The sequence below is a fragment of the Maylandia zebra genome, linkage group LG15 (genome assembly GCF_041146795.1).
Source record: "Maylandia zebra isolate NMK-2024a linkage group LG15, Mzebra_GT3a, whole genome shotgun sequence".
Taxonomy (NCBI): Eukaryota; Metazoa; Chordata; class Actinopteri; order Cichliformes; family Cichlidae; genus Maylandia; species Maylandia zebra.
Window position 1 is genome coordinate 30,771,901 of NC_135181.1, and position 16,348 is coordinate 30,788,248.

The 16,348-nt window shown below is 40.1% G+C and overlaps 1 protein-coding gene across 5 annotated transcripts in view; it reads right to left on the bottom strand.

Annotated features, from left to right (window-relative positions):
- fynb (FYN proto-oncogene, Src family tyrosine kinase b) overlaps window positions 1-16,348 on the bottom strand; it is an 84,862-nt gene that overhangs the window by 12,736 nt on the left and 55,778 nt on the right. For all 5 annotated transcript variants that reach the window (XM_004566228.2, XM_004566226.2, XM_076874285.1 and 2 more), the window contains 4 exons: window positions 13,486-13,582; window positions 8,543-8,641; window positions 4,599-4,702; window positions 4,141-4,290 (listed from right to left, as the gene is read on the bottom strand). In XM_004566228.2, coding sequence (XP_004566285.1) covers window positions 4,141-4,290; window positions 4,599-4,702; window positions 8,543-8,641; window positions 13,486-13,582 — 450 coding nt within the window. The remainder of the gene's footprint in view (window positions 1-4,140; window positions 4,291-4,598; window positions 4,703-8,542; window positions 8,642-13,485; window positions 13,583-16,348) is intronic.

Here is a 16,348-nt window from a genome sequence, read left to right on the forward strand (position 1 = left end):
GTGATGTAGCACTGGCGGATGAACTTTTCACAACTGGCTTTTTATGTAATAACTTGTTAAGTATATTCTTCCTAATAGCCAAAACGAATAGAAATCTATTAAAATGTTCTCATTTTCTATAATATGATTTCAGAGCATAGTTAGAGTTGGAAGTCTACCCTCTGAACTCCCAACAATCTGTAAAACAAGCGAGTAATGATGTATAGACTGTTGGGTGTTGGGTGGTGAAGGGGTTAAAACAGCAGCCAGAGATACAAACGCCAGCTCTGACGTGTAGCCAAACAGCCAAACTGGGGGTCGGTTGTCATTTCAAATTGTTGGCAGTCTACCTCTGAGTGTGCTATAAGTTCACAAGCATCATCTGTTGCTGGAAAGCTAAAATAAAACAGTACCTAGCTCTGCAGTTACAGCTGAAATTTAAATGACTTTAATGGTTATTTCTGGCCTGGGTTGGTAGAGTATCACAGTATAACAGTAAAAGTCTTCAACACTCAATAGCAACAAGCAGAACTAAAGACTCTAAAGGCTTCCTGTGGCTAAGGGCATGGCGACGTGCACACGGTTTACGATAACAATGGCCATTTACGTAAAGAGATAGCTGCACGGTAAAATGTATATATTTATAGTTATGTAACGTTAAATCATAGGTACTTTGTGTACTGTGAAAAGCATTATCGACCATACTTGTTTAGGACGATGAGTGCCCTTTCCATTTAGATTAGGCCTGTTTGCTGTCACTTTAGCTGATAACACCACGACATCTATGTGCTCGTTCAAATCATTCTTTCTTATACTCTGAAGGAAGTCTCATGTTTGCCCCCGACTGATTAAGCCAGTGGATTAGGTCAGAGTTTCCGCAGGCATCCTCACGCTGATATTTAGATATTGCCTTGACAGCAATGATAAAGTGACCCTTGGTTTTTATCCTCACGGTCACTGGTAAGACCCCAGGGTGTTTGCACAGGGCAGTAAAGATGAGATAAAGGCCCGCGTCTCACCCACAGGAGTGTTAAACCTGGAACACGGCCATCAAAGCCCATCTGGGCCACCTGCCTGCTACCACAGCTGCTCCGCTCAAACATCAATACGGCTCTGTGTATTCTCCACTGGCTGTCATAAAAGCTGTCAATATGTGCACCGTCTCCACGGAGAAAACACAGAAGCAGAGGGTGTTTCACAGAAAGAGGTGGCGACTTAAAGTGTGGAAAGCTCATTTTATTTTGAAGACCAAGTTAGTCTTTGTGATGCTGCTGAACTCCATTTTGCCTGCTCATAAATGTGTTATTGCTGACAGTTATTAAAGTTTATGTTCTGCTCTCTAATCAATTACAAACCTGAGCAATTCCCAACACCTGGTTTTGGTAGAATGATGGTAGGATCATACACAAATCCATTCAGTGCCTTATCACATCAATTTATCACGAAAAAAATAAATAAACAGAATATAAAAGTAGACAGGGCTAGCTTGTTAACCGTTTTATAATCGCAATAAATCATTTCAGAGGATTGTTTCCTGGTCTTCTCTTGGGTCAGTTGCCTTTAAAGACATTATTACGCAACCAGAATGTGAATGAGTGAGAGCAGGTAACAACACTCCTACTGTAATTTGTTCCCCTGAAGCCACTGATTCTATCAATGCATTTTAATAAAATGTTATTTAAATGGTACCAATTCACAAGAAGGCATTTGACCTTATAAGGTAAAGACCAGAGAGTGATCTTGACATCAGTGGAATGCAAAAAGCAAAAGCATCATCATGAACTGCAGCCATTTATTTGTAAAAACACACTTAAGGAATCGGATTTCTACAACTAAAAAATGCAAAACGATAAAAATTAAAAACAAAACAACAAACAAAACTCAGTACTCCTTGAAACTGACTATTTTATTTCATCACGTGCAGCTTTTAATTTTCTCTCTCGTGACTAGCAGAAATGTCGTTTGAACAGAGTAAAGCTAGGTTTGATTCTCAGCCTGTTAGTGAATTTGGCCAGATTAGCAGCCAAGAGTTATTGCTTTCTGACCCCTGCAGGTGATGCGAAGAACAGAACAACGCTCTTCGATGCCCGATATGCTCCTCGGCTCTTCAGCAACATGTAAAATAGAAAATAGCGCAAAGCAGAAAGCAATAAAAGCATAAGCCCTGCAAAGAGTCAAGGTTATTTGCAAAGGTGTGCTCCATATGCCATTTAGAGTGGCGATAAAGTGCAGGACGGACAGTTAATGTGCCATGACGCTAACGCATACAGAAAATCCATGGCACTGATTTTAGGACTTCAAGAGATCAATATGTCAATGACAACTGGAGCGTGACTGGAAAAGCACCGTTCTTAGTCAAAGGGACGCAGAATGAGAGAGATCAAACACAACAAATGAGCACGCTTTCAAAGAAGCACAAGTAGAAGCGAGACAGTGAGAAAATGCTGAAAAACAGAATCCGTGTTAACAAGTAATAAGTAAAACATATATGTGTCAGTGCACCAGTGGGGTGTCCGTTTCCAATAAGCTCAATATGAACAGCAGGATGGGCTCACAGTGGCTCTTCAGGGTGTCAGAGTGCTCTCTCTGTGGCCTCTTGTTTGCTGCATTAAAAATTAATGTGAATCCAGTTGCACGTGAGACACAAACTAGCAGGTATTCCAACACAGGCCATGTCTTTGTGTCTCACAGTACGAGTCATCTTCTATTCCTGTATGTGAAAATGCAATAACAGCGTAACAGTGTTTGCTTAATGCATGTTTGATCAATTCACGGAAATGGACACCACACAAAACACTTTCCTATTTGGGCTTGTGAAAATGGGGTCGCAGTGTCAGTGCTCTGCATCCACCGACAAATCTGTCTACGGCAACGTCTGTCTGGAAGGCTTTTAAAAAAAGAAAAGGCATTTCTCCCGTTTGATCTGCTTGTTTTCAGGCCAGCGATGCACTTTCTTGACATCTGCATCATACATTCAGCATTTCCCAGTACAGCATTAAATATTACCAGATTATTATCTGAACTTAAATTTATGTGATCATTCCTGTCTACCTGGACTGAAGCAGAAAGTACCAAGCTGAATTTCCTAAGACCTGGTGGAGAAGTGGAGCATATAAAAAGGATAAACACATTTAAAACTGGACGATTTTTGTTAAGATCAACCTATTTTATTTGTTTTTTTCTAGGTTCAAATTGATTCTTATTATCTTACACTCAGCATTAGTGAGGCTGTTTTAGCTCTGTTCCCTCTCCATTTAGACTGACTGACTGGTTGTCCATCTTAAACATAAGCTTTTAACAACATATATATATCTATATGAAAAAAGGGAAAACTAATAGCTTTAGTGGAAGCATTGTACTGTAAGCGTAGAGTTTAGATTATTAGATATATTAGATAATATTAGAATATTATGAACATTATTTAACACATAGTGAGTCAGAAAGGTGACTGAAGATCATGGGAATCATCCAGCAGCCTACATCTACTGCAGCATAATTAAGGGAGGATTCAGGGTCACCTGATCCAGCCCTAACTATATGCTTTAGCAAAAAGGAAACTTTGAAGTGGGAGACAGATAGTGTCTATCTCCTGAATTAAGCTGGTTCCACAGAAGAGGGGCCGGAAAACTAAACGCTCTGCCTCCCATTCTACTTTTAAATACTAAATATATAAGTATATATACTTTAAATATATAAATATATAAGGATTAACACACAAACGTAGCCCTATACCTCTACAAACATATAAAACCATATTGTATTATCTCATAGTATATTTTGTCCTAACAAAGAGGAGAAAATCCAAACAGACCAGAATGAGAATATTTTGAAATTCTTCAAATTTACTTGAATAAATAATGACAATGGCTCATATTCAGCGTTTTCTGAAACAAAGAGCTCTACACCTGCACAGACTCTTCCTTTAGCCATTCTCCACCTCTCCATCAGCTTTAATGACATTCAACCAAAACGGCACTGAACACTGTTGTGGCTCATGTGGAAGAAGCAATTACAATCTAAAATCATTCAAACTGAACAGTCGCGCATTTACAAGAACAAACTGCAAAGCTACCTTTTTTTAAGTCGACCTTAAATACACAACAAACAAAAATAGTTACAAGTTTACACAACATGACAAATTATAGAATCTTTGTATTTTACCTGAATAGTGCTGAACCAGCTGCTGCAGTGTTTCAAACTGAGCCCTGGTAGTGATGTAGTAGCCGCCGCTGTCTAGCTTGCGGATCTTATAATGCTTGACATGGTCGCCCTTGAGATCATCCCAGTCCCGTATGGATAAGGAAAAGGCACCTGAGGAAGACAGACCAGGAGGTTCGAATCACTGAACACCAAGTTCCCATTCAACACTTCAGTACTCACTTCTACCCATCCAGTTCTGCTGCTATTCAAAAAGCAGAGGCTATCACACTACACTTTTACTACAAAAGTCTTATGAGAAATATGAGAGCTTAGAAAATACTCCATGCGTTCTACTTGTGATTACACCATCAGGCAGCTGTGAACACTTCTTACTCCTAAGTAGTAAATCTGTCATGGCATAAACACACACACTTACAGGTCGATGTGTGTCAGTGTGTCTGTTTTGTGGGTTTTTTTACCCTTTGTGGTTTCACTTTCTCGGATGAGATAGGTGCCTCGAGGGTTGCCAGTAGACAGTAGCTGCCTCTCTGCATCCTTACGGCCCAGTTTACCAAAGTACCAGCTGCAAATATAGGAAAAGAAGTCAAACACAGACACACTGCAGTCACTGTGTTCAAGTCATGCATAAGGTCACATCATAGTACTACTATTTCCAGGGGTATTGCCAAAATCAGAATCAGAATCAGAATACTTTATTGATCCCTGGGGGAAATTATTTTTTGTTACAGTGCTCCATTTTAAACCAACATTAAGACAAGACAGACAATACACTAACTAAGAATAGTACAATATATACATATATATACATACATACATACATAAGTCACTCATAAATAAATAGTTGGAAAAGAAACATGTGTAGTTGTAGCAGTAACCAGTGTGTTAAGTGGATGCGTTGTACAGGGAGATGGCCACAGGCAGGAAAGATTTCCTGTGTCGTTCAGTGGTGCTTTTCGGTAATCTCAGTCTCTCACTGAACGTGCTCCTGTGACTGACCAGCATGTCATGGAGTGGGTGGGAGGTGTTATCCAACATTGTCTTTATCTTGGACAGCATCCGCCTCTCCGACACCACCTTGAGGGAGTCCAGCTCCATCCCCACAACATTGCTGGCCTTACGGATCAGTTTATTAAGTCTGTTGGCATCTGCAACCCTCAGCCTGCTCCCCCAGCATGCAACAGCATAGAGGATCGCACTGGCCACAACAGACTCATAGAAAATCCTCAGCATTTTCTGGCAGATGTTGAAGGACCTCAGTCGCCTCAAAAAATAGAGACGACTCTGGCCCTTCCTGTAAAGTGCTGTGGTGTTTTTAGCCCAGTCCAGTTTATTGTCAATGTGTACTCCAAGGTATTTATAGTCCTCCACAATGTCAACACTGACCCCCTGGATTGAAACAGGGGTCAAGTGTTTCCTGGTCTTCCTGAAGTCCACGATCAGTTCCTTGGTCTTTGCCAAGGAATCAGAAAATCCCGGACAGTATCGTGGAGCTTTTTAGTCTGATGATGCTAAAAGACTGTTAAGATAAGCGTAATTCTCAAGAGGCCATTCATTTGTCCAACATTTGTCCAACACTGTTGGACAAATGAATGAGGCCAAAATGTGTATGATAGCACTGGAACACGGGGTTTGCGATGTCATCACTGAGAGCCCTGCTGCCAGCTGACCTTTTAACATTATGTAACACATGATGAAATCAAGTGATGATGAGACGGTCAACACTGATATTATGGATGGAGAGTAACACTGACAATCTACATTCCTACATTACATATTTGTTTCGAGTATCACAACATGGCAACTAGAGGTGGGAATCACCATACATCCCACGATACGATCTTATCACAATACTTAACGCACGATACGATATTATTGCAATTTTTAAAAATATTTTGCGATATTCAGATTCTGTACATAAAGGTAAACTTTATCAATATTCATTTTATCTAATATCAAAGTCTCGAACTCAGTCTTTCTCTCATTTCAGTCAGTTTTATTGTTGACAAACTGAATGGTTTGTATTACAGTCTAGTCCAACTTAACTGAATGCAACCATCTGGTACAATTATAGCTATTCTGAACTATGCAATTTATGAAAACTATGCAGCCCATTCAGCAACTGAAGAATTTGAAAGTAAATTAAAACAAAATATAATTTTACATTAAATAAAAAAGTTTTAAACTTAATTAAAATAAAACATGTCTTAAATTAAAATAAGTAAACTGTCATGTTTATTGCTGCCAAAAAACAAGTTAAACACATTTGGACAGTGAAGGAATGTCAGGATTCTTGCTCAGAAAAAGGATCAACATGCTCTGAAGTCAGAGTTCCAGTCCACAAAAACTTTTTTTGTAACAAAATATCGATTTCTGCTGTCCCTGTATCGATACATTATTAGCAAACAAAATATCACGATACTACACAGTATTGATTTTTCCCCCCACCCCTAATGGCAACGTGAGAGCAATAATTTGGAAAACGATTCGTGCTCAACACTACCCAGCAGCTGTCTCTGCTCCCCTCACAGATTTCTGAGTGCCCTTTCAACTGATGGATGTACTACAACCCTAAGCTCCATCAACAAGAGCATCAATTACTGCTTTGTTAGCTACATTTAACTACATTTTTTATAGAAAAAAATACACTGCTCAAAAATCTTAAGGGAACACCTGATCATCACAGTATAAGTTAGTCAGTTAAACTTTAGGGATATCAATCTGTCCAGCAAGGATGCATAAACTATTGTGAGTGGATTCTAAATGCTTTGGTGTAAATGAAAATAACAACAGGTACAGTATAAAATCATCAACAAGACTGTCACGGTCCTGGGTCGGTGACTCAGTGGTTTTGTATTTTTGAATTATTATATAGTTTCTGAGTTCATGATTTGTCCCTGCTAGTCTCCTAGTTTTTGTCTCAGTATTTCTAGCTCCCTAGTTTTTTAGTATTTGCTGATTTCAGGTTTTGTTATGTGTCTTCCCTGTGTTCCGTGTTGTGTCTAGTCTGTGCCTTCCTGTCCCACGTTTCAGGTTCATTGTGTTAAGCTTACATGTCTTGAGTTCAGCCTGTGTGTTTCCTGTTTTACTTTGATGGTCCTGGTCCTTTGTCAGTGTAGTCTGATTTACTTCCTGTGTCTCGTTATGTCAGATTAATCCCAGCCGTGTGTTCCTCCTGTTATGCATTCCTGCCTCGTTACCTGGTGTGTATATAGTGTGTGCTTTCCTTTGTTCAGTTTGATCGTCTGCGTTTCCTCCTGCATGTTATCATCCTCTGTGGTTCCTTTGGATTACCTCTGTCCTCGTGTTTCCAAGTTTTCTAGTTTCAGGTTTGCGTTATCTTAATGCTTAGTTTTGGTTAGTTTTCTCTGTGCCACCTGTTTGTACTTTTGTTCAACCATCAATAAAGGCTTTTGTTATCATCCACCTTCGTCTCAGTTTGCCTCCACTTGGGTCCTCAGCCTCATTCCTTCCATGCCAACTGCCCCGGCAGACGTGACAAAGACAACCTCCAACAAGAGATCGTCGTTCTCTCCTTGTCCCCCTGACTCAATTTTCTTTCGTTTTTTGTTTTCAATAGGATCCTTGTCACTACTGGTAGCATGAAACAGTACCTGTAGTCCATTCAAGTTGAAGAAGTAGTCTGGCTCTTTTAGAAAGGCACATAGGGTTTTCTGCATCTCCTAATACAGTCTCACAAGTGTTCAGGAGTAGCAAGAGACATGAGAAGAGCTGGGCAGGGATATATACATGCATTAACCCTGAAGCTGGACCAGTATGTACTTCTTTGTGTGAGCAGGGCATCATTACCAGAGCCCTCCAAAATGACCTCCAGTGATCTACTTGTGCATGTTTCCCAACAACATGTCAGAATCAGATGCTATAAGGTTGACATTAGTGCCCTTTATCAGGCCCTGTGCTGACAGACCAACACCATATAGTTTGAATGGCATTCGCCAGAGAACACCAGAACTGGCAGGTCTGCCACTGGTGCTTCATTCTCTTGTCCTATGTGAGCTCGTTAGCTTACCACTGTATGAAAATGCTTCTCTACAAAGCTAAATGCACAAGAATAATATAATTCTTCACAGTGAATTGACTGAATCTTGATTCAGAAAAACATCTGTGTGGAAGATTACAATAATCCAGCCGTTTGATGTCTGAATCAAACATAATACTCTTTATAGTGTCACATAAATGCCATTTTATAAGGCCAGTAGAAAAGCTTGCCTTGAGTATAAAGTATAAACTGTTCCTCTCTCCTGAACTTCCTTTCTCAGAAGGTTAACGTGCGGCTGTCAGTCTGAAGCTTCACATCCACTAATCTCAAAGTACTTCAGAGCACATTCTCTATGAAAGTCAGCGGGTATGAACAAGTGCACGCTCACACACATATGCTACTTACTCTTCAGCCTGGATAGAGTCCACTGGAGCCACATAATTACTGGGAATGTAGCCGCTGCCACCGGTAGTGAGGGAGCGAGCATCCCACCAGTCCCCTTCACTGAAAGACAAAAAGAGGAATAGGGTGAGGAAAGGAGAACATTTATACAACTTCATTTTATATGAGCTGACATGCTCTGGTCCACTCACTTGTGCAACATATATAGAACTCTATAATCCCTATATAAGTTTAAAATTAAGAAACAGCTAAAAGAAATGCACGTTATCAAAGAACAGCTCAATGAGTTCAGGAGAGCATATTTTAGCCGCTGAAGTAAGAACATAATGACGATATAATAAAGATGTATTTTTTTGAAGGTGTATATTATTATTTCCTCATCATCAGAAAACACGTTATAAAAAGCTGAAGCTGGTCCTGATGTTTCCTAACGAGACGAGGAAGAAACTGAGATTCTGGGTTCATCCAATCCTCATGAGAAGGCAGCAGCAAGGAGACTTTCATGGTTTAAACCAGGAGTTCGAGTTAAAGCACCACATCTGGAAAAAAATTCACAGAGGCTGAGGTGAAATAGTACTATACTAATAATTATAATATATTATAATAATTCAACCAGGCTGCATTTTGAGCTACAAGTACACTCGTTGCCAAATGCAGTCATCTGATTGGTCAGTTCTGTTTATTTAGACCTAAAAAATCTGAAAACTTGAGCTTGGCTTGGCTCAAAAAATGAAGTGTTCTATAATGTTCTACTAGAAATAATCTCCAAGGACAAGCACTATATCCCCCAGTCCTCTGAAATGTTTGTTGAAAAACTACTGCTGGCCTCCAAGTTCTTAATTAATAATAAGCAATCAATTGTAATCAAATAATAATTAAAGTTCTAAAACAGACGTCTTGATATAAAGACTATAATGTCAAAAAGGAATTTGACATTAATAACGTCCTGCACTATAGTTTCATAAGTAGCTAAATCAATAATTTTGACCCATATTAAAAATATAAAGACAAAGTATGGAGATCACAAAACACTGAGAGGTGGAATCACACCAGTAGTTTAGAGTTTCAGATTGGATTTGCCAACAAAAGTAAAAATGTACTGTAGTACAGCGGTCCCCAACCCCCCGGCCTCGGACCGGTACCGGTCCATGAGTCGTTTGGTACCGGGCCGCGAGAGTTGAGGCTCAGGTGTGAAATGTATGGTTTTCAGGGTTTTTATCGGTTTTCAGCGTTATTTTGTTATCGTTTTTATCATTAACTCGGTTTTCCTGGGTCTTTTCACGTGTGTTATGAATAAATCTTCTTTTTTCCGTACCAGTACTAGTTTTATCCGCGACACCTTAAAGGCCGGTCCGTGAAAATATTGTCGGGCATAAACCGGTCCGTGGCGCAAAAAAGGTTGGAGACCGCTGCTGTAGTATCTAACAATGTACCCTTCGTCTCTCCATCTCTGTGCTAAAACCGTGCCTCACTGACATGCTGTACCACTCTGCAATTATTACTATCATGTCCCTTACACACTGGGAAGGAATGGCTTTAGATGTGTGTGAGTTTATCTATGCATGAGAGAGACGGTTATAAGACAGAGAAAGAGACAGAGAGAGGGGAGTGGAGGAAAGGGGAGGAGCGCAGAGGCGTTGCTGAGCCTTCATTTATTCTGAATAAAGCCATGATGAGGATTGCCTGGGGACGACATCCCAGGCAGAAACAGACACGCTTCCCTTTGTTCAGAGGGGATCCCTTGGGAAGGGAGGGAGAGAGGCACACATGAAGTCTCAACAATAAACCTTCTGAGGGTAAAAAGTATGCAGCAGTAAGAGGATGTGTTTTTCTGTGTAATGTCGATATGTGTGTTTGCATGGAACCGGGGAGGCATAAACAGACGGGGTGGGGTGAGCCCCAGTCTGTCCCGCTGCCTCTTTTGTCTCCTGAAACAAACCCTTTAAACCAACTCTGCACCACCACAAAAAGACTGAAAACAACAACGAGAGTAAACAAGGAACCTCCCTCCTGTCTCCAAATGGATTCAAATCCTCTTTCCCTGTGGTGACTGCTGATGAGAGTATAATTAAATACAGCACTGTGTCGACTGAGACGAGTGGTACAGACGGCCATTCACACCACAGCACGTTTATTCATAGCCTGTGGTCGGATCAGAACAATTCAAGTTGAATTTACTAATAGTGTAATCGTGTAGTGTAGGATTCTTTTTCTTTATTATGTCTGATGAAGCTACACAATAACACGCTCAATGGTGGCTTACAAAAAACCTGAGCTGAAGGGAGTGGCTTCTAAACATTCAGAGATGTTTCCTTTAGGATGCCATCATGTAACACAAAGGAGACACATTGCCTTCTGTCAGCTGAGACTCTCCCAGAACTAGTTTGTTGCCCAGGCAGGCGGGGGCATCTGTTAGTCACTGCCAGCTCTGACAGGCTAGAGCAGACGAAGGCTTTAGGCAATTTTACTGCCTTTCTCCACCAGGGGTCAGTGTGGGCAGCTGAAAGGAGCCCTGACCATACTTGAGGCGTGGGTGGATGGAGAGAGGTGGAAAGGAGAGAAGTAAGGGAGTAAAGATATAGCAATCTATGTTTCATGCTGGGGAGAAAGACATACAGAAAGGAGGAAGAGGAGGGAGGTTGGGGCTTTAATGACACCTTTTTCCTGCTCTGGCTGGAGCCCTGGAAAGGCCGAGGTGTGTTGTGGAATGTGCAAGACAGCGGCTAAGTGGGTGTGGTGAGAAGGAAGGCTAACCTTGTTGTGCCATAAGGCACTCATGTATGGACAAGAGGCTGAAAATGAAAATGAATCAGAAGAAAACTCACATGGGAACTGCATTACCTTTTAACAATAGAGGCTTGTGCTTGTTTATAATATAGTATCAGTAAGACCACCAATACAAACATCCATGTTACTAAAATTAGCAGCACTGACTCACTTCTACAAGGAATCACGGGGAATTTGTGAACTTCTTTCCCATTTTTGACCTAAATTTAGTCTCTAAGGTTTATATAGATTGCTCCACCGTTAGAATTTACTTAGAATTTTCTCTGAAACCAAAAAGATAAATTTGTGCAATTTCCACATTATTTCTAACAAACTACTTCAAGCTGCTGCCCGATTAATTTGACAACCCATATTAGCATGTTGATTTATTTATATTTATCAAGGACAATGGAAATCAAGATTGTAAAAGCCAAAAGCTGAAAACTTAGCGGTCCACCCTCTTAACTCAATATGGTCACTCCAAAACCAGTGGGTGACAATTACCATTTATATACATTGATCTCAGTCAGGGAAAGCAAGGTAGCACTACTTGCCCAGTGAAATCAAAAAATAAACATCAATTTCAAAGCAAAAGATTTCTTTCCCTTTGCATCTCAAACAGCGCTCTTCATCATAGCCTGTCTCATCTCTCTCCGTCTCTTAAAAATTACTGCCATATTGTTGTCGCTGGAAGCAGCCTTAACTCTGAATGACTATGAGGCCAGTGAAATCTGAAGTGTGTCTCATTTCTGCTGGTGTATCTGTCCTGATTTAAGCTTGTCACAATGTAAAGTCAGCAGCTTTTTCTGGTGTCTATGTGTGAGCATTGTGGATAAACCTCTCGTATTTGACAAGAAACTGATAAGAGACAAGAGACTAGCGAGGTAGACAAGCTGCTGCTGGCTCTGCTTTCACTGCTCTGAGATCAGTTACCATCTGCACCTACTGTTAGCAGGTAAACAAGCTTCTGTGATTTCTCATCTTTGCATATAAGTTTGATCTTATTAGCCTTATAAGGAAAACTGAAGTCAATATCAGTGTTATACACTATACAGTGTTATATACTAGATTGATAGAAACTTTGTTTTCATGGTTGCATTCTTCTTACAAGTAATAAACCCAACTTTTCTCTGAAAAATAAATATTCAATTTTGAAATCCAGCAGCAATATACCAGCAACATAATACTGTCACTCCACTGTGTTCATGTGCTTAGAAATCACAAAACTAACAGCAACACTCACAGCCTACTGTTTAATTCTGAAACTATATGGGTCCCCTCTGCAGTGCTATTCTGCACATGTACTGAGCAACCTTATTACAATGAAATGTGAAGGAGAACAGGGTCACAGCGCAGTCCCAGCAGTGTTCATGCTCTCCTCAAATGTCAGCGCACTGCCGCAGGAACCCAAACAAACAGAGGCAGGCTGAGATGCAGCCGGATGCAGACACAAAGACAATGAAAACCATCAAGGATAGTTAAAGAGCTGGCAGATGATTGTGGCTCTTTTCTTGTTCAGTTTCACACACACACACACACACACACACACACACACACACACACACACACACACACACACACACACACACACACACACACACACACACACACACACACACACACACACTTTGCTGCAGTTCTGCTGACTAGCAGAAAGGCAAGCCAACATGACTGTGGGTGTAACCTAGGCACTTCCTGTTCAGAAGGAAGTCTTGAAGTTACACTACACTCATCACTGCTGGTTGGAGATCCTGCTCCACCCTCTGTAAAATCATGACTGTCATATTGCTTGTTCAAGCCACCACTTTTACCTCATGTGAAAGGCTCTGCACCCTTTAATGCCATACCCTATGAAAAGCTGCTGCCAATTCTGGCTTTCTCAACCAGCTACTGTGGTCTTAGGTCTTATTTCATGGTTTGAATAATTGAGTTTTCAACGCTGAGGTTGCCAGAGCAGAACACAGCTTTTATGTTTCACAAACTGAAGCAGTAAAGCAGGCTTATTTTGGGCTCTTTCCTGCTCTACATTATGAAACCAAAACATTTCTTTTTCGTGTACAAGCTTCCACTTTCGACTCATCTGAAAACTTGTCTGCACCTCTCCAAGTAGCTAGCGCCATCTTCTCGTAGACTTGCATTTCTCCTGAGTGTGGACAGACTGATAAGCAGCTGCAACTTACGTGCTGTTGATAATCTGGAACCTCTCTCCCTTCTTGAAGCTGAGGTCATCTTCTGTCCGTGCCTCGTAGTCATAAAGTGCCACAAAGAGGGTGACTCCTGCAGGAGGGACCAAACCATAGTGTCAGCGCTAGGAGGATTAGCAAGAAAATCCAGTTTAAAATTACACTCTGAACTGAAATGAGCTGCAACAACAGCTCCTTCACAATGAGGATAAAGGAACAACTGTGTGAAGTACATTGTATGGTAGCAGATCTTTTTAAACTTTTAAAATCAGAACAACATGACTTTTCAGATGCAACTCCTAGAAGGTAAAAATTAAAGATCTTGTACAAGAACTTCAGCCGAATGGGTGAAGACAAAAGCAGAAAAAATGGAACTATTTGATTGATTGTATACTATTGTATGGTACTAAGGAGGTTCTTAAAATAGGAACCTCTTTGAGGATAGACTGTTAGAATGTTTAGCCCTTAACTCCCTTCGCAGCATTAATTTCACCGATAACCACAAAATGCTGAAGATTCTTGAAAGAAGATCAAGGAGGAGATACGATGCTGCCAACCATGGCTAAATTGGAAAGAGCGATGGACAACAGCACCGTCCATCTTTCCAGAGAGACATTGATCGATTGCACTGGGTTGAAGTCCAATGACTAAATCAGAAACAGACAAAAACGAGCTAAAAAGATACAAGTTCAGTTTCTGTACAATCATGGTGTGTGGTGGATGTGAATACTGGATCATCTGAAAGATAAAACATAAACATTGAAATATCAGATAGAAACCTTGTTTTATAATGGTTTCAAACCATCAAACCGACACGTCAGACACACACTAAATCCACCAGCTTCCTGCAGTTTACCACAAGTTATATTTATGACCTTCTAATACCTTTGTTAATGCCACTATGGTTAAGCAATTTGACAAAGCAATAATATTTGGTTCATGTAGTTCATTGCAGGCTTGCCCATGTCCTTGTCACCGTGGAAATCTTGTATGTAGGCTATCAATTTAGGCTAATATGTTAGAGCTGCTTGACCTGGAATTGCTGCTTTTCACTGATTTGATTCCTTCTGTGCCAGGATCGAAACCCTTGAGCAATATTTTGAGATTAATTTTAAATTGTAATGTTAGAAGAAAAAGCTGTATGTTGATTCCTGCTTCTCAGGTCTTAGCATTCTGAATATTTGAAGACCTGATTTACCAGTTAAGTCCTTATTTTTAGATTATTGTCTTCATCTTTTTAAGGATTCGGGAAGGCTTTTAGTCTAAAAGAACCAGCGAGTCTTAATCATACAGATCACGTTTACTCTGTGACACTATATGCTTTATATTTGTAGACTAACTTTTGCAGAATCAATATTCTCCTCCACCAGTTTTGTTAATTTACCTCTTATCACAGATGTAAGAAAGAACAGTATCCTTTAAATATCTATCTCAGCACTGTTTTCTGACCCTTACACACCTTTTATAGAATATGTTATTGGATAACAGGAGGTCAACAATAAAAAGAGACTAAGGAAGAAAGAAATTCAAACTGGTACAGTAATAAAAAAGCAATAGAAGAAACAATCAAAAAGGCATTTTGTCTAGACACTGGCTCAGTCAAATTCTGGCAACATTGTGACATGGAGTGATCTTTGCTTACCTTTAATTGAAGCTAAAACCCACACAGAACTGCTAAAACTGCTACAAGATAGTTTCAAAGTGTTGGCAAAAGTTCAAAATTGACCTTACAAGCCAGAGCTCCTGCTTGCCTAAAGCAAATCCACCACTTCAATTAGATAAAGCTGACAGTAATGTGAATGTAGCAGCAGGGCAGCCAAAGGTCTGACATTGAATTGTCCAGTGACAGAAGCTTGAATATGGACTTACTTCAATCCAGCCTGACTCCCATCAGACTGGCTAAAACTCGAGATAAAGACCAGTGGCCTGCAAAACCTTTTCAGCCATGCCAGCATTATCTCAACGACTCCACACAGACAAGACTGAAAACATCAAGCTGGCTGAAATAGAGCAGAAGTTGTTGTTTTCCCTTTCAAAAGCCATTACAAAGTGACTTTTATGAACAAATCTCGAATGCCTTTCTGCTTCTCTGTTTGTCACACCAAACTGCAATAATCCTGACAACAAGGCAGGTGTTGTGGAAAGTTCAACTGGAAAACCTCGCAATGTGTGAAACGAAAGCAGTTATGTAATGCTTTCAATGTCCAAATAACGATTCTACTGACTGGGACTGAGTCAAATGAATGCAACGACTTGGATAAGTGAGAGCAAAACAACCTGCTTATACAATATGAGTACTTATTAATACAGTGTGAAACCCTTACTCTGTCTTTACACTGTATTTGTAATGTTACTTATAACAGATACAACTTCGAAATCTAAAGTTGTTAACAGTAACATCTGAAAGGTTGAAACATCATTTTTTACATGGCAGAATCTGTAATCTAGCTGTGTTTGTATTTTCTATAACATTTTACCACAAATAAAACAGATTAAACAGTTACCTCCTCCTAACCTGCTGATATCATTAGCTGCTATTAGCCCATTCTGCATCTATTAATGTGGGTATATAATGCTTTGATATTTGCTGAGTTTACCCATTTTTTGGTTAACATTACATAAAGCAGAAAATGATACTTGAGGTAATTTACAAACAACCCCATAATTTGTACAGAAAAGTAGCTGTAGCTCGATTGCACCATCTGGAGCACAGTTGAACACACATGCGAGTGGCATAATATGGCAAGTTGGTAACTACTTTGTGAAATACATTGATGGAAAGTTTTCCTCTTTCAATATTAGGTGAACATACTTCACGTAGATATGCAGAGAAAAAGCAAAAATCTAGTTCTGGTAAGTT